This window comes from Chionomys nivalis, chromosome 1 (assembly GCF_950005125.1).
Source record: "Chionomys nivalis chromosome 1, mChiNiv1.1, whole genome shotgun sequence".
Lineage (NCBI taxonomy): Eukaryota > Metazoa > Chordata > Mammalia > Rodentia > Cricetidae > Chionomys > Chionomys nivalis.
Window position 1 is genome coordinate 80837655 of NC_080086.1, and position 14267 is coordinate 80851921.

Genomic DNA, 14267 nt, shown 5'->3' on the forward strand with positions numbered 1-14267 from the left:
AATTTGTTTTTATCCTGGAAAATCTTGTTTTCTCCATTTATAGTGAACGAAAGCTTGGCTGGGTATAGTAGTCTGGACTTGCATTTATGATCTCTTAGTTTCTGCAGTACATCTATCCAGGACCTTCTGGCTTTCATGGTTTCCATAGAGAAGTCAGGTGTAAGTCTAATAGGTTTACCTTTATAAGTAACTTGACCTTTTTCCTTTGCAGCTCTTAATATTTTTTCTTTATTCTGTATGTTTTGTGTTTTGATTATTATATGTTTTTTTTTTGATCCAGTCTATTCAGTGTTCCGTATGCTTCTTGAACCTTCATAGGAATATTTTTCTTTAGGTTGGGAAAGTTTTCTTCTGTAATTTTATTAAATATATTTTCTGGACTGTTGAGCTGTACTTCTCCTTCTTCTACCCCTATTATTCTTAGGTTTGGTCTTTTTATTGTGTCCCAGATTTCCTGAATGTTTTGTGATGAGAATTTGTTGGATTTTCTGTTTTCTTTGACCAGTGCATTTATTTTCTCTATGGTATCTCCAGAGTCTGAGATTCTTCTATCTCCTGTATTCTGTTGGTAATACTTGTTTCTGTAGTTCCTGTTCATTTACCCAGATTTTCCATCTCCAGCCTTCACTAAGTTTGTGTTTTCTTCATTACCTCCATTTCATTCTTCAAGTCTTGAACTGTTTCCCTTACCTGTTTGATTGCTTTTTCTTGTTTCTCTTGTTTTTCTTGGGCATCTTTGAGAGATTTATTCATTTCCTCTACCTTTTTGTTTGTCATCTCTATTTCTTTATGGCAGTTTTTCACCTCCTGTTTAAGGTTCTCTATTATTTTCATATAGTTCCATTTAAAGTCGATTTCTTTTATTTCTTCTGGAGTAGGGTGTTCAATTCTTCTTGTTTCAGGAACCCTGGATTCTGGTGATGTCATGTTGCCTTTCAGGTTGTTGGAGGAATTCTTGCATTGACCCCTGCCCATCTCTTCCTTCAAATGGAGCCAGGAGAGGCCTGGTGTTTCAGTCCAGTCTTTGCTGTGACTGACTCTCTGGGTGGATCTTCTCAGTGTAGAAGCAGGAACTGTTCCTGTCTGGATGGATTCCTCAGCACTGAAACAGGGATGCCTGGTAGCCCAAAGACACCTGTCCAGATGGCACTCTTCAGCACTGAAATCGGGATGCCTGGTAGCCCAAAGACCTGTGGACAAAAGGGCGAATGTGGGGGCAGGGCAGGGTCAAGTAGAACACAGGAGACCCTGCAGCACAAGCCGTCTAGATGGAACTCCTCAGCCAAAAGGCCAGTTTTTGCCAAGAAGAAAACAGGTGCCAAATGGAGTGTCTTTAGTGCTCAACATTCTCTCAGGAATAGATCAGTGCTGCCAGGAAAAATCATGTCTCATGCCAACCAAACCTTACGTTGTTTACATGCCATGTTCCATAGATCCTTGAAGTGGTTGAAGACTACCTATCTAGACAGAATACACTCTCTATGTATCTAAGAACCTAACTGACCTAACTGTATGTACAACAAACATGAACAACTATTGATCTACACTAATTAATACCTGTATAACTTAAAGACTAAAACTTCATGTTAGAATATTAAGTAACCTGTAAATAAATATGCAACAAATGAGGACAATGACCTCAAAATGTAAACAATATATAAGTATCTTGATCAGAGGTAGGAATAATATATAATTCAATATGAAAATATATCCTAAAAGTTTTATCAATATCCAAAATGTCCTAAACAGAGATAATAACATACATATATACAATCTGACAAAATAAATTTGTATAGGTGTACAAATAAACAAAAGTAACAAATAATTTGAACTTGTATCAATATACAAAAATTATACCAATGTAAATTATCCATGAATAATAGCTCACAAATATTCACTCTATTACCCACTATTACTATCCCCCAGTTTTTTAAAAATAATCATAGTTTTCACCCCAACCCTCTATCTAATACAAGTAATAATCAACAACCCCTGAATGGTATTCCCAACCCTATTGACAAACATTTTGAACACCAAAGATGTAGGATGTGACCTGCCCCACTGAAAATGGTACTGAGCCATGTGACTAACATATACTAGAATAATGGGTTAATGTAAGTTATAAGAGTTAACAAGATGCCTGAGCTAATGGGAAAATCAGATTATAACTAAGGAGACCTCTGTCTGATTTTCTTTGGGGCTTACTGGCTGTGGGATTTGGGTAGGAGAGAAACCACAAGCAGGCACTCGTGTTGCAAATGGCACCTGAATGTGTGGATAACTGCAGTCACATAAAGCCCGAGACAGCTTTGGAAGTAATTCTTGAAAAAAATAACAGCATTACACATGGTTTCTTGGTAGCAACAATTTCTCTGGTTTGCTCTGCTTGCTAGAGGCAAGCAAGCACTCTCCTCTAAGAGAGGCTTCCTGCCTCAGTTTTAGCTGTAAAGCCTTGCACTTCTTTTAAGAGGTCCTGAGAAGAAATACTTAAATAATGTTGATAAAAAGCTGACTGCATGCTTTTCAGTTTTCAGCTTTGGCAGGAAAAAAGCTGTGCCATTTTAAAATGGTGGCTTTCTGGGTCAACCTGCCAGAGCAAACTCTGACTCTTTTAGGCAGGTGGTATGAATATGAAGTTTATGAGTGTTGTGAACACACTGTTGTGGCTGGCTTGCTTGTAAGGACCTTGAAACACCATAGAGTTGTGGCAGTAAACATGGTTCTGGCTGGTACCTCTGCCATGAGGCTGAAATCTCAGAAAGCTAAGAAATGGGCTGGATCCAGCCATACTTTACACATAATACTGGGTTTGTCATTTCCTTCTTATATATGCTGTCAGAGTTCAACAACCTGAAGTCCAGGTAGGTTCTGTGATTTCTTTTATTGCTTCTGATTTTCATTCATACTTAAACATTTTTTTTTCTTAGGATGGCAACATTTTCTGGTGCTGTGGTCTATTGGTTTCTATAAAATAAGTACTTGATATAGGTTGTCTGAAAGTCCTTCTGGAGAGGATTTTATATGTTCACTATTTCAACAGGACCATTTTCACCTACTTTAAACATGGCTGACTTCTAGATTATTCTAAAATATACATTTCTGAAATAAACATTCTTGATAATGTTGTACTACAGCAATGACTACTTGAAGAAATCCAGTGCAATATATTTCCCTATTTTCCCAATTTTAAAGTCTTGTCTCATTTTCCCAATGTTATATGGAGGATATTTCTTTGATCTGCTGTGTTTACCATTGCTTTGAGATGAAAGCTTCTCTCATCTCAATCTTAATTTCCCCCCATGATTTCCAGAGTGAATTCTTGGCTGATCTTTGCTTATGTTTCATTTTTAGTCTAGAATCTGGAGCTCAATATTCACTCAGCATGAATGACTTTACACATGAATGAATGATAATAAACCCAATTAGCCTCAGTTCTCTTTAACATACTTTTCTTTTCTTCACTCAACCCATCATTTCTTTGACAGCATGTTTTCTTACTCAAAGTTTCTTTTGCTGTTGTAAATTTTTAAACGTATTTTACCATTTTCCTAGTACCATTAAACTGAGATAGCTTTCCTAACATTTCTACAAAAGCAAACTGTTTAAAAATGTCTTGGATTTTAACACAAAATAGTTATTAGAGTACCTATTAGATTTCTGTTGGAGAGGTATAAGCTGATGTCTTTCAGTGATCATTTATTCTGCCCATAGTGCTATTTTTGTCTTTTGATTGTTACTAGCCACTCACACACACTGCTCAGACATTTCCTTATGTATTTGCTGACTGCTTTGCATGGCCCCTCCAGGCCAGGCCAGCTGTTCAAAATTTATAAACCAGACTTTTACAGTGTGATCTGAGCTGCATCAGATAGGCAGGGAGAGCAAGATGGAGTCACAGACACAGGTTCTCATGTTCCTGCTGCTCTGGGTGTCTGGTGAGAAATTTAAAAGTAGTATAATCTTTGTAGAGTCAATTCTTTGTATATAAGAAATTTAAAGTGTCTGCTAGTCCATGATATTTCTTATAGTATTTTGTGAGATATACACTGACAAGGTGACACTGTAAGTTTATTACATGATAAACTTCAGCTGTTACTATATTCTGTGTTTGTATATTACGAATCTTCATGTTGTATTCCTTATTAAAGGTGCCTGTGGAGGTATTGTGATGACCCAGTCTCCATCCTCCATGGCTGTATCATTAGGAGAGAAGGTAACCATCAGCTGCAAGTCAAGTCAGAGTCTTTTCGACAGTGAAGACGACACAAACTACTTGTACTGGTACCAGCAGAAACCAGGGCAGTCTCCTAAACTGCTAATCTACTATGCATCCACTCGGCACACTGGGGTCCCTGATCGCTTCATAGGCAGTGGATCTGAGACAGATTTCACTCTCACCATCAGTAGTGTCCAGGCTGAAGATTTGGCAGATTACTACTGTATGCAAGCTAATGAGTATCCTCCCACAGTGCTTCAGCCTCCAACAAAAACTTCTAAGAATCTCAACAGCTGCCTGCACCACAGGCCGCCTTGCACCTGTACACTTCTTCCTTCTGTCTAGAAGACAGTGAGCTTGAAACTATGTTCAAAACGTTGTCAGAGCTGAGCAAGCTATAATAGATTCAGTGTTTCTTCATCTTTTGGTATGAAAATCCTTATGTGAAAATGAAGAGAACTCAGTTTTGTCTTTCTTTTCCTTCTGTAATAAAATACCACAAACTCTGTTACCTGAATATGAAGGATTTATCTTTCTATAGTTCAGTTCTGGTGTCCATCATAAGACTCTTTGGGCTGAAGTGATGACGACAAACTGTATTTTTTTTTGGGGGGGGGGAGCTGTGGGAAAGTATGTTTCCTACTTATCCAGATTCTAGAGTAGTTTCTTACTTCCTTACTGGTATCTGTTTGTTCTCTTTTTTCTTTTGGTTTTTTACTAAATTTTTGTTGATTAAGTTTTTCTGTGTCAATGTGAGTGTGCATTTCTCTGTTGTGTTTAAGTGTGTGCATATTTCTAGGTGCACATGACATGGCCTAGTTGTGAAGTTCAGAGAACAACTTTGACTTGTTTGTCATTTTTTCATTCAAGTTCTGGGGATAAAACAGGTTTGACATCAGGATTGGTGTCAAGTGTCTTCTGAATGTGAACCATTATGCTGCCCATTAAAATTTTTTTTAATTGATTTTTATTGATTTCTACTTTTTTCTCTGCTTCATTCCCTGCCTCTTCCTTGCCCTCCAACCCTCTCCCAAGGTTTCCATGATCCAAATTTACTCAGAAGATCTTGTCTTTTTCTATTTCCCATATAGATTAGATCCATGCATTAATCTCAATTCATTATAAACATTTTTCTTAAGAGCAGTTTTTTTTCAGTATATCATATATTTGACCATATGTGCTAAACTTCCCCATTTCTCATTACCTTTCCTGCTGTATTTTCTTCTCCTGTCTACCTTATGCTTTTATCTCTGTCTCTCATACTTACACAATCCATTCCCACATATACCTTCATACATATACACTATCAAAATACTATGCACACAAAAAGGAAAGATCATCTCAATCATGAGAGCACAGACAAAATGTTAGTGGAAAGAGAAGAGTAGATGAATAATGATTACCAGGAAAAAGATATGAGTATTCCAGTGCTGCAAGTCAGAAACTCCAATTCATTTGAAGAGCAGGGGCAAAGGAAAAGAAACTAACAAAAATCTAACACACCAAGAAACTTCAAAAAAGGATAGAAATTAATAAGCATCTATTAATAATCATATGTGACCACAATTAAGCAAAAATGATACACATATTTTTGAACTAGGTTAAAAACTGTATCCAACTGTCTGTTTTTCCCAGGAAACACGTCTAACTGGTAACAATATACATGTGCTGGGAGTCAAAAGATGAAAGCAAATCTAGCAAGGGAACGGGGGCCCAAAACCAAGCTGGCACAGCTCTGTTAGTATTTGTTACATTAGAATCTGAACAAATCTGAATCAAACAGATAAATCCAGTCATAAGGTACATGATTCACTAACAACAATTCCAATTGCATATACCTCAAACTCTGGGGCTCAAGTCTTATATAGTAAATGTGGATAGATATTGGGAGGCCCTCCTGGTTGAAGCTTTCAGTCCTCTATAGCCTGGAAGTACTCTGTGAGCTTGGCAAAATGGAGGAGTCCCTCTACCCCAACTACCTCCCTAGTGGAGGGCACCCTGTTCTTTGCCTGACCTTATTTGTAACTGTCTCTTGTCCCAAATGCCTGATTTATCTCTAGTATGACCATTAAAACAGATCTCTGCAAAAGATTTCCCTGTGTTGCCCAAGGTTATTTGATATTGTGCTGGATCTTTTTGATAGGACTGTTCTTCCACCTATGATAACTAAGACTTGTACTAGGTGCTTTATGATAGAATTGTGCTGTATAGTGCAAATTATGTGATGAGTCATGTAATTTCCTGTCTCTGTAAGCCAAAGAGGACTCCCAGAAACTACCACCCACAAGACAATTTCTGTCATGTTCGCAGACAATACAACATTTCAAGTCGATACTTCTGCCCCTTTATCATTTTGGACAGGTGACCAATGAACTGTAAGGAAAAGGGGGACCCCACAGTTAGAATAGATATGGAAGTTCAGAGTTATTTTGATAAAATAGCAGAGGATAATTTCTGCACACTGCTCTCTTCCTTTGATTCAAACTAAAAACTACCAGAGAAAATTTAAGCTATAGTGAAGGAGAAATGAATAACCACTATGACATCTAAAATAAATCCCATTAATCTATCTATCCATCATGTATACATCTATATTATATATCTTTAATAGCATCCCATCAACCTTCTATTAAAAAAAAACAAATTTCTTTTTAAGGCACAATGTTAGTCTCAAATCAAATAAGAGAATCTAAATTGACACTAGAATCACAGAAAGAAATTATAAGAACTAAATAATTAATTGGACATTTCACAGTAGCCTCTTGAATTACCATTCATTTATTGAAGAAATCAAAGGGAAAAACAACCAATACCTAGAATCAATTGAAAATAAGAGCACAACTTCCCTGAATCTTTGGGTGGCAGCTATGTGATACTGAGAAGAAAGTTTATGGCTTTGAATGGCTACATTAAAAACCAGAAAGACCTCAACTAAATGACCAAATTCAGAGATCTCAAATAAACACTTAATGATGAGCCTCAATATCTAATGAAGTGATCAAATCAAATAAGAGTCAGTCAATCGTAGGAGGTGATAAACATTAATACAGAAATTAATGATATGGGAATTAAAATAGCAATATGTAAAAGTATTCACTGAGTTTGTTCTTTGAATAAACAGATGTACAACAGCATGCAAACTGACCTAGAGAAAAAGAAAGCTATCTAAGTTAATAAAATCAGAGACAGAAGGCATGAGCTTGTAACAGATGGAAATGAAATTCTGATGACCACTAAGGAGTATATAGAAATCTTATACTTGTCCCCCAAACTGGAAAACCTAGAATAGGTATGTTTTGACACGCAAATTATATATTAAATAAAAAATAACAACAACTTGAACAGAATCATAACAAACAACACTATCAAAAATTTTCAAGACAAAACATGAAAACATAATGGAAATCTATCATTTCACTTTTTTAAAAACCGGAAACTGAAATAGATATTCTTAAACATCAAAATGCTAAGTTAGCCCACAAGAAGAATGACAAAGATGATCAGTACCTCCAGTATATAGACTTCCAGGTAGAGTAGACAAATGCCACAGCAAAATTGGTGAGAATTGAGTAAAAACTGGCAGAAAAAAGGAGTTACAAGACATCTTAAAAATTCTGGAGAGCCTTCAAGGAGAGAAGAATGATGTTGTCTAGGCAGAGCCCCGGAACCTGAGAGGAAAGTTCTGGCAAATATCTGAAAAGAAGAATTGCACCCAAATAGGGGATGTGCAAACTTTTTACCTGGAAACATGCGTGGCAAATTGTAGCATCAACATGCCTTCAGTGGTTCCCATATTTGAAAGGTTCAAAGAGTAAACTGTAGAATGAGAAGTGAGCTAGACAGATTTGTGTCATAGAGAAATAAACAGAGGATGGAATCTGAATCATCAATACAGCAGCTTGAAAATTCGATTAAAAGGGTCAAAAATGGCATTGCTGGATACATTGTTGCCCTCAACAGATTTCATCACAGAGAAAATACATTAGAAAGTTCCTCTCCCAAAGTTGCCAAACTAAATCACAAATTCACAACTGAAGAGGTACTTATAAAACATTTCCAAAGTCAAGTGAGTGATTTTCAGGGTAAATAAGAAACTTTGTCTTTCTCAAGGTTCAAAAGAAATCCCACAGAACAGTTTTTTATCTCTTTGGAGGATTTGAAAGAAGTCAATGAAGCCCATACACCAGAGATGAAACATTTCATGTGCTTAGAAAGGATGAATAGGAACATGGAAATAGAACATAAGCAGGGAGAACAAGGAGTCCAGAAACTAATACAGAAAACACACCCCGTAGTAGAAACTGAGCACAACGCGGAAGTTAAAAATTGAAGAACCTTGCACAGCTAAAGTAGCGGCAGCTACACAAATTCCACATAGTAACAGACTATGTACTAGATGTTGTGTGGGAGCTGCAGTGTTTTAGGTGTGCCAGTTGCACTTGTAGATGAAGTAATTGCAGCAAGAGTTTTAGTTGGAACTTGGAATCGTGTGATCTTGTTGGATGTCAGATGAAAATGTGCCATGTTGGAACAACTTTTGAAAAATAAGAATTCATATACAGGGATATGGGAACACCACCAGTGAAGCATGTCAGAATAAATGCACTGAGCCAACAGGACACTTAGTAAACCTTAGCAAGGATTACTCCAAAAGTGCTTTCTCCTAGGCTATAGAGGAAAAGACAAGAATTCTTCTTTACTCACATTTTGTAGATTAGGTGTATCCATAACAATTGCTGTACAAGAGAAAATCAGTTCTTTCTTATGAAATGGGTAGAGGAATGTGGGCCTCCTAATGTGAACAATCTCAGGAACTATTAGCTGAGCTTTAGACATCCTCAGTAATTTAGATGACAGTTGTAATTCTTTACAGGGAAACAGCATGTTCTCTTGGGCTTTTTGGACCTAATATAAAGCGACAAGTAATGGTGTAGATTAATGTATCCCTTAATGTAGGCCAGGTCTAGTAAGTGGCAGTAATAATTTTAGGCAAGTCAAAAGTTATAGCTTTTCTTTTGAAAAAGGGATATTAGGACCAACAAAAAGATAAAAATAAGCGTTATATAGCTTGTTTATTTTACAATCACAATTTTAAAAATAAATATCAAAAAAAGTGCGATAGTGGTTAATCAATGCTGCAGCCTGTTTGTTTTCAAGCATCTCTGCCAGTCTGTCTTGCGCCCCCTTGCTGGAGAGGGAGCTGCCCAAGGAAGCACACTAGTGTCTGCACTGGGTGCTGCTGCTCGTTGATGTAAAAGATGCAGGTGACATGAGGACACCTGGTTCCTCTTAGCACCAGACAGCATGGTAAGAGCTACATAGTAAATTTTAATTTTCAGCCATGTTCAAATGTAAAAAAAAGTGTAAGTCTTTAGAATATATTTTAAATTAATAGCACATTTTGATTGGTATTATATTCTCACTGCACTTGAAAGTAAATGTAATTCAAATGTAATCCTAGCAAAGTAAGATTATTCATAAAGAACAGGTGAACAAGTCTTTGTGAACACATGGGGCAAAAGCCCTGACATAGCACTTTTTAAAGAAAAAAAAATTAATTATAGTCTTAGTGCCAATATTTTGTAATGTAGTCTTTTTGGTAGTGGAGTTAAAAAATATTATTTTCATTTTTTTCTTGTGTAAAATTTTAAAATTGTATTACAAATTGTATTTTTTTTAATAAAAAAAAGAGTGACACACAAGACCTATGGATGGTTTTCAGAATTTAGACAGACCTTTAATGAAGAATTGACATTAACATTGGTGGAACTCTTCCATGCCACTGAAAAGTAAGGAACACCACCAGATTCATTGTGTGGAGAAAGCATTACCAAGATGACAAAATAAAGATTAAAAGTGAAAAAAAGCCATAAGGAGAGACCAGTTTAACTGATTAACACAAGGATGTCCTAATTCTTGTAATGGAAATATAAAAATAATGAAGAGTCTTCTACACTTTAACCAAGTTATTTTCATTTCAGATATGAAAGGTTGCCAGAAAACCAAAAATATTAATTTCAGTCTAAAGCTAAGTTCTTTTGAAATAGAAATCCTGCCATTATCTTAGTAAATGCAGAACAATCATTTAAATTCATTATAAAATCCCTGAATGGACCAGGAATAGAAGGCTTTTTCTTAAATATAACTAAGAATAGAGGGCACAAGTACTGGTATGTGCAACCCTGTCTGCAGCTTCTGCTGGAAAAAGACAGAATACTTGGTTTCTATTGTTAACACCATGAGAGACAAAGTTAACTGTTGATTTTCTTTCACAATTGGAGCTTGTCATCATGGAGACAGATGTTTTTAGTTGCACAATAAACTGACACATATCCAGACCATATTCATTGAAAACAACAAACTAATCCACAAACAGTGCACAGAAAAATTATGGTTCACAATGTTCTGTGAATGACATGTAAACACAGGAGCACTATGATGGATTATTTGATGAAGCCATCACTGATATGGATACAAAGTAGTGGTTCACATGAATGTCTGCAACTACCTGGGAGCCTACCTTGTTGGAACATATGTGACAAACTTCCCCTTGAAGAGGATGCAGAGAATGTTGTGAAGAATTTGAATAACCCTAGTTTAATAAGCAGGAGACCCACATACAACTGTCCTGTGTATCTAATTTCAGAAAACCCAGTTTGAAATGGGAGAGTTCACAAAGGAGGTTCTTTCAATTTAATGTATCTGGAACATCTCGAGAGCAACTAAGGGATATGTGTGGGGGCCAACTAAAGAAGCCTAGATCTAGGTCTCCATCCCTGAAGCTACATTAATGATCCAGAGACCAAGGACCTTATAGCAACAGATGTGGTAGAAGATGAGAGAATGACAAATCTGGGCAATTCTGAGCCAAGTTGTTTTTATTGTGTGTCTGCTAGACCGTGTTGAGTTGATTGACAAGCCATCTAACAATGGGATTATATAATAATAATAACAACAATGAAACATAGATGTTTTTCTGTAAGAAATTTGTAATCATGCAGTATGACGAGATAAAACAAAAACAAAGATTATGAATGATAGCAATATCATTATAGTTACAGTAGGTAGTGACAAAGAACAACTGCTTCACAAGTCTGAGATGAGAACAGGGTGTATTCCCCCTCTCTCCTTTTTATTCAATGTAATGTTCAAACCTCAGTCATAGAAAAGAGGAAGGAGGGAGAAATAAAAGGAATAGAAATAGCAAATGATGTAGTAAAATTACCACAACAAGTTTTTATACTTAAAATACCATCAAAACTCAATCAGAAAACTCTTAGATGTGAAAATCCTATCAGCAAAGAGCAGGATATAAACAAAGATCATGATATAAATTCAGCATTCAAGAATCAGTAGGTTTTCTGTCAAATAGAAATAAACTTCCTAAGAAAAAAGTCAGGGTAAATTCCATGAACAATTTCAAAACACAATATCTAGAAACCAGTTTAAACAAGAAAGTTAAAGATCCCTACAATGAAATCATTTAGACATGGAATAATGAAGTTGAAGAAAATAGAGGGTGGGAAAATCTTTGACATTCCATAGTAGACATAACCATGCAGACTTTGGTAACAGTGTGATTGATACAAGAATGCAATATATATCAATATCCCAGAAACTTTGGTCAGAGAGATGGAAAAACAGTGATGAAAATAATCTCATGACCGTCCATTGAAGTGAGTATGGCAGTGTTAATTTATGCAATAACTTAAGCATCTTGATTTGAATTTCATTGAAAGGCTAAAACCCTGTTTGTGAAATCAAGAAGGAAAGGAGATAATGAGTTTAATGTTGGCTTAGTTTTGGAAGTTTTGCTCCATGGGAGAAATATGTGAGATTGTTGTGAGGTAGTTTATTGGGACAGGAGTATGTGTATCAAAGCTGAGCATCTTGTGGAAAGGAAAGAGGAGGATATCACAGACAGACTGTTGTCTACATGAGCACATGATTAGAGAGATCAAACTTTCTCAGTGTCCCTATGTCCATCCATGTTTCTTCACCAAACAAAATAACAACCTGAAGACCAATGCTTTACTTAACAACCTTATGAGGACAATCAAGTTGCAATGAATTGCAGTCCTTGATTAGGGAGCACTGAGCTTTAATCAATCCCTTGAGTTATAATGATATTATGTGAGGATGTGAGGTTCTGAGATATTTCTATCTGTCAAATACCTGGAAACAGAAATGTCCAACTTGCCCTCATTGTCAGTACCTCCAGTTCAGGTGCCATAGAGAAGGGAAATGCTGATTATGAAAGAGTGCCAATTCCTAGCTAATCTGAGGGTTTTATTAAAAGCTGTAGTTGTATGTGGAATTGATAGTATGCTGAGTGTCCAAAGGCTCACAAAGCCCAGCATCATTATCTTCCATGGGTTTTATAGTAGGGACATTGACAGAACGTCCATCATTCTGTCTACAGAACGTTCATAATTTTGTCAACAGTACAACCTCAGTTCCTATACTGGTAGCTGATTGACGGGAACTGTGATTCTAAGGATATGTTTCTGATTACAGGGTAAAAGCTTTCTTCATTTGTGAAGGTTTTATGTGGACTCAGTATTGACTCTGGAATGGAGAGACCTGCTTCACTCTCAGTGATACTTGTTCATTACAAATTAACATTTCCATCCCCATTCTTCATTTTGGTCTCCCAGCTCATTGCTTGTTTTGTTCCTGAAAACATTTATTTAAAGCTTCTTGGTGAAGCCAATTTCCTCTTCTAATCTGAAAACAGAACATGTTCATTTTTCTCAATCTTATTGAATCCAATTATATTCTCTTTTTGAGAATTATCTACTCAAATGCAAAATATCTTGTGTTATAAGATACAAAAATTAGTTTAGGATAAAGAGATGGATCCGTAGAGAAGAGTCCTTCCTGAACTTGTAGGAAAAATAGGTTCAGTTCCTAGCACCCATATGTTAGCATCCATATTCACAGCCATCTGCCAAAATAGGTTCAAGGGGTACAATGACCTCTTTTAGAATTCAAATGCAAGAACCACAAATGTGATACATGCAGAAAAATCTTCAAATACACATAAAATAAATGATCTGGGCAGTGGTGGCACAGCCTTTAATTCCAGCACTCAGAAGGCAAAGGTAGGTGGATTTCTGTGAGAATGAGGCCAGCCTGGTCTAAAAGACCTAGTTCCAGAACAGGCTGCACAGCTATAAAGAGCCTTGTCTCAGAGAAACAAAAAGAATAAATATAAAGTTATCCTAATAGTTTAATTCTGAGGGATCACCATGCTTCTGCAACCTACATCCATTAGAGCAGCCAGAGTAATTGCATTTGACTCCTCACCTGTACCTCAGAATAACAGAAAATGACAATCTCAAAAGGCCAGCCAAAATGTCATCTGGGATACAGTACTGACAACACTCTAGATAATTCTTTGCTACTCCTAATTGCCATAGGGTGACACAAGAGCGGGTGTCCTTTGAGCACCAAGTCAAGCTTTTTCTGAGCTGATTTGCATATCGAGACTTCAACTAGGCACAGATTACTGAGTGACTTTAAAGACAGCTTGTCAGTGACCAAGAAACAGCCTCTAGTCAAACTCGCATGAGTTCAGGTGCTCTCCTGCTTTGGGTACTGAGACTCTGGGTTTCAGGCGAGAGCCTGAAGTGCTGGGAGCAGCAAATCTGGCTATCATTGCTTTTCATTCTTTGATGTTTTGTCGATTGAAATTAAGGCATCTAAATAGTGTTAAATTTCCATTTTTCTTTATGGCTTCTCAGAGTTTAGCTCATGACTGCTGTTATAGATTCCACATGCATGATAACATCAAATTGAATGAGGTAACTCAGACCCAGAAAGACATAAATCACATGTACTCACTCAAAAATGATTTTTAAACATAAACCAAAAAAGAAACAGCCGACAAATAACAATCCCAGAGAACCTAGACAGGAATGGGGACCTTAAGAGAGACTTGACTCTAGAGGGGTTAGCAGGTGTCCAGGGAGATGTCCCCAGCTGGTACCTTGGGCAACTAAGGAGAGGGAACCTGAAATGACCCTATCCTATACTGATGAATATCTTG

General features: G+C 36.7%; 1 gene segment (V, D, J or C); it reads left to right on the plus strand.

The window, feature by feature from the left end:
* Positions 1–3886: 3886 nt before the first annotated feature.
* LOC130875614 (immunoglobulin kappa variable 4-1-like) lies at positions 3887–4561 on the plus strand. The segment is given in 2 exon segments: positions 3887–3935; positions 4149–4561. Coding segments are annotated over 2 exon segments (462 nt in total).
* The last annotated feature ends 9706 nt before the right edge of the window (positions 4562–14267 follow it).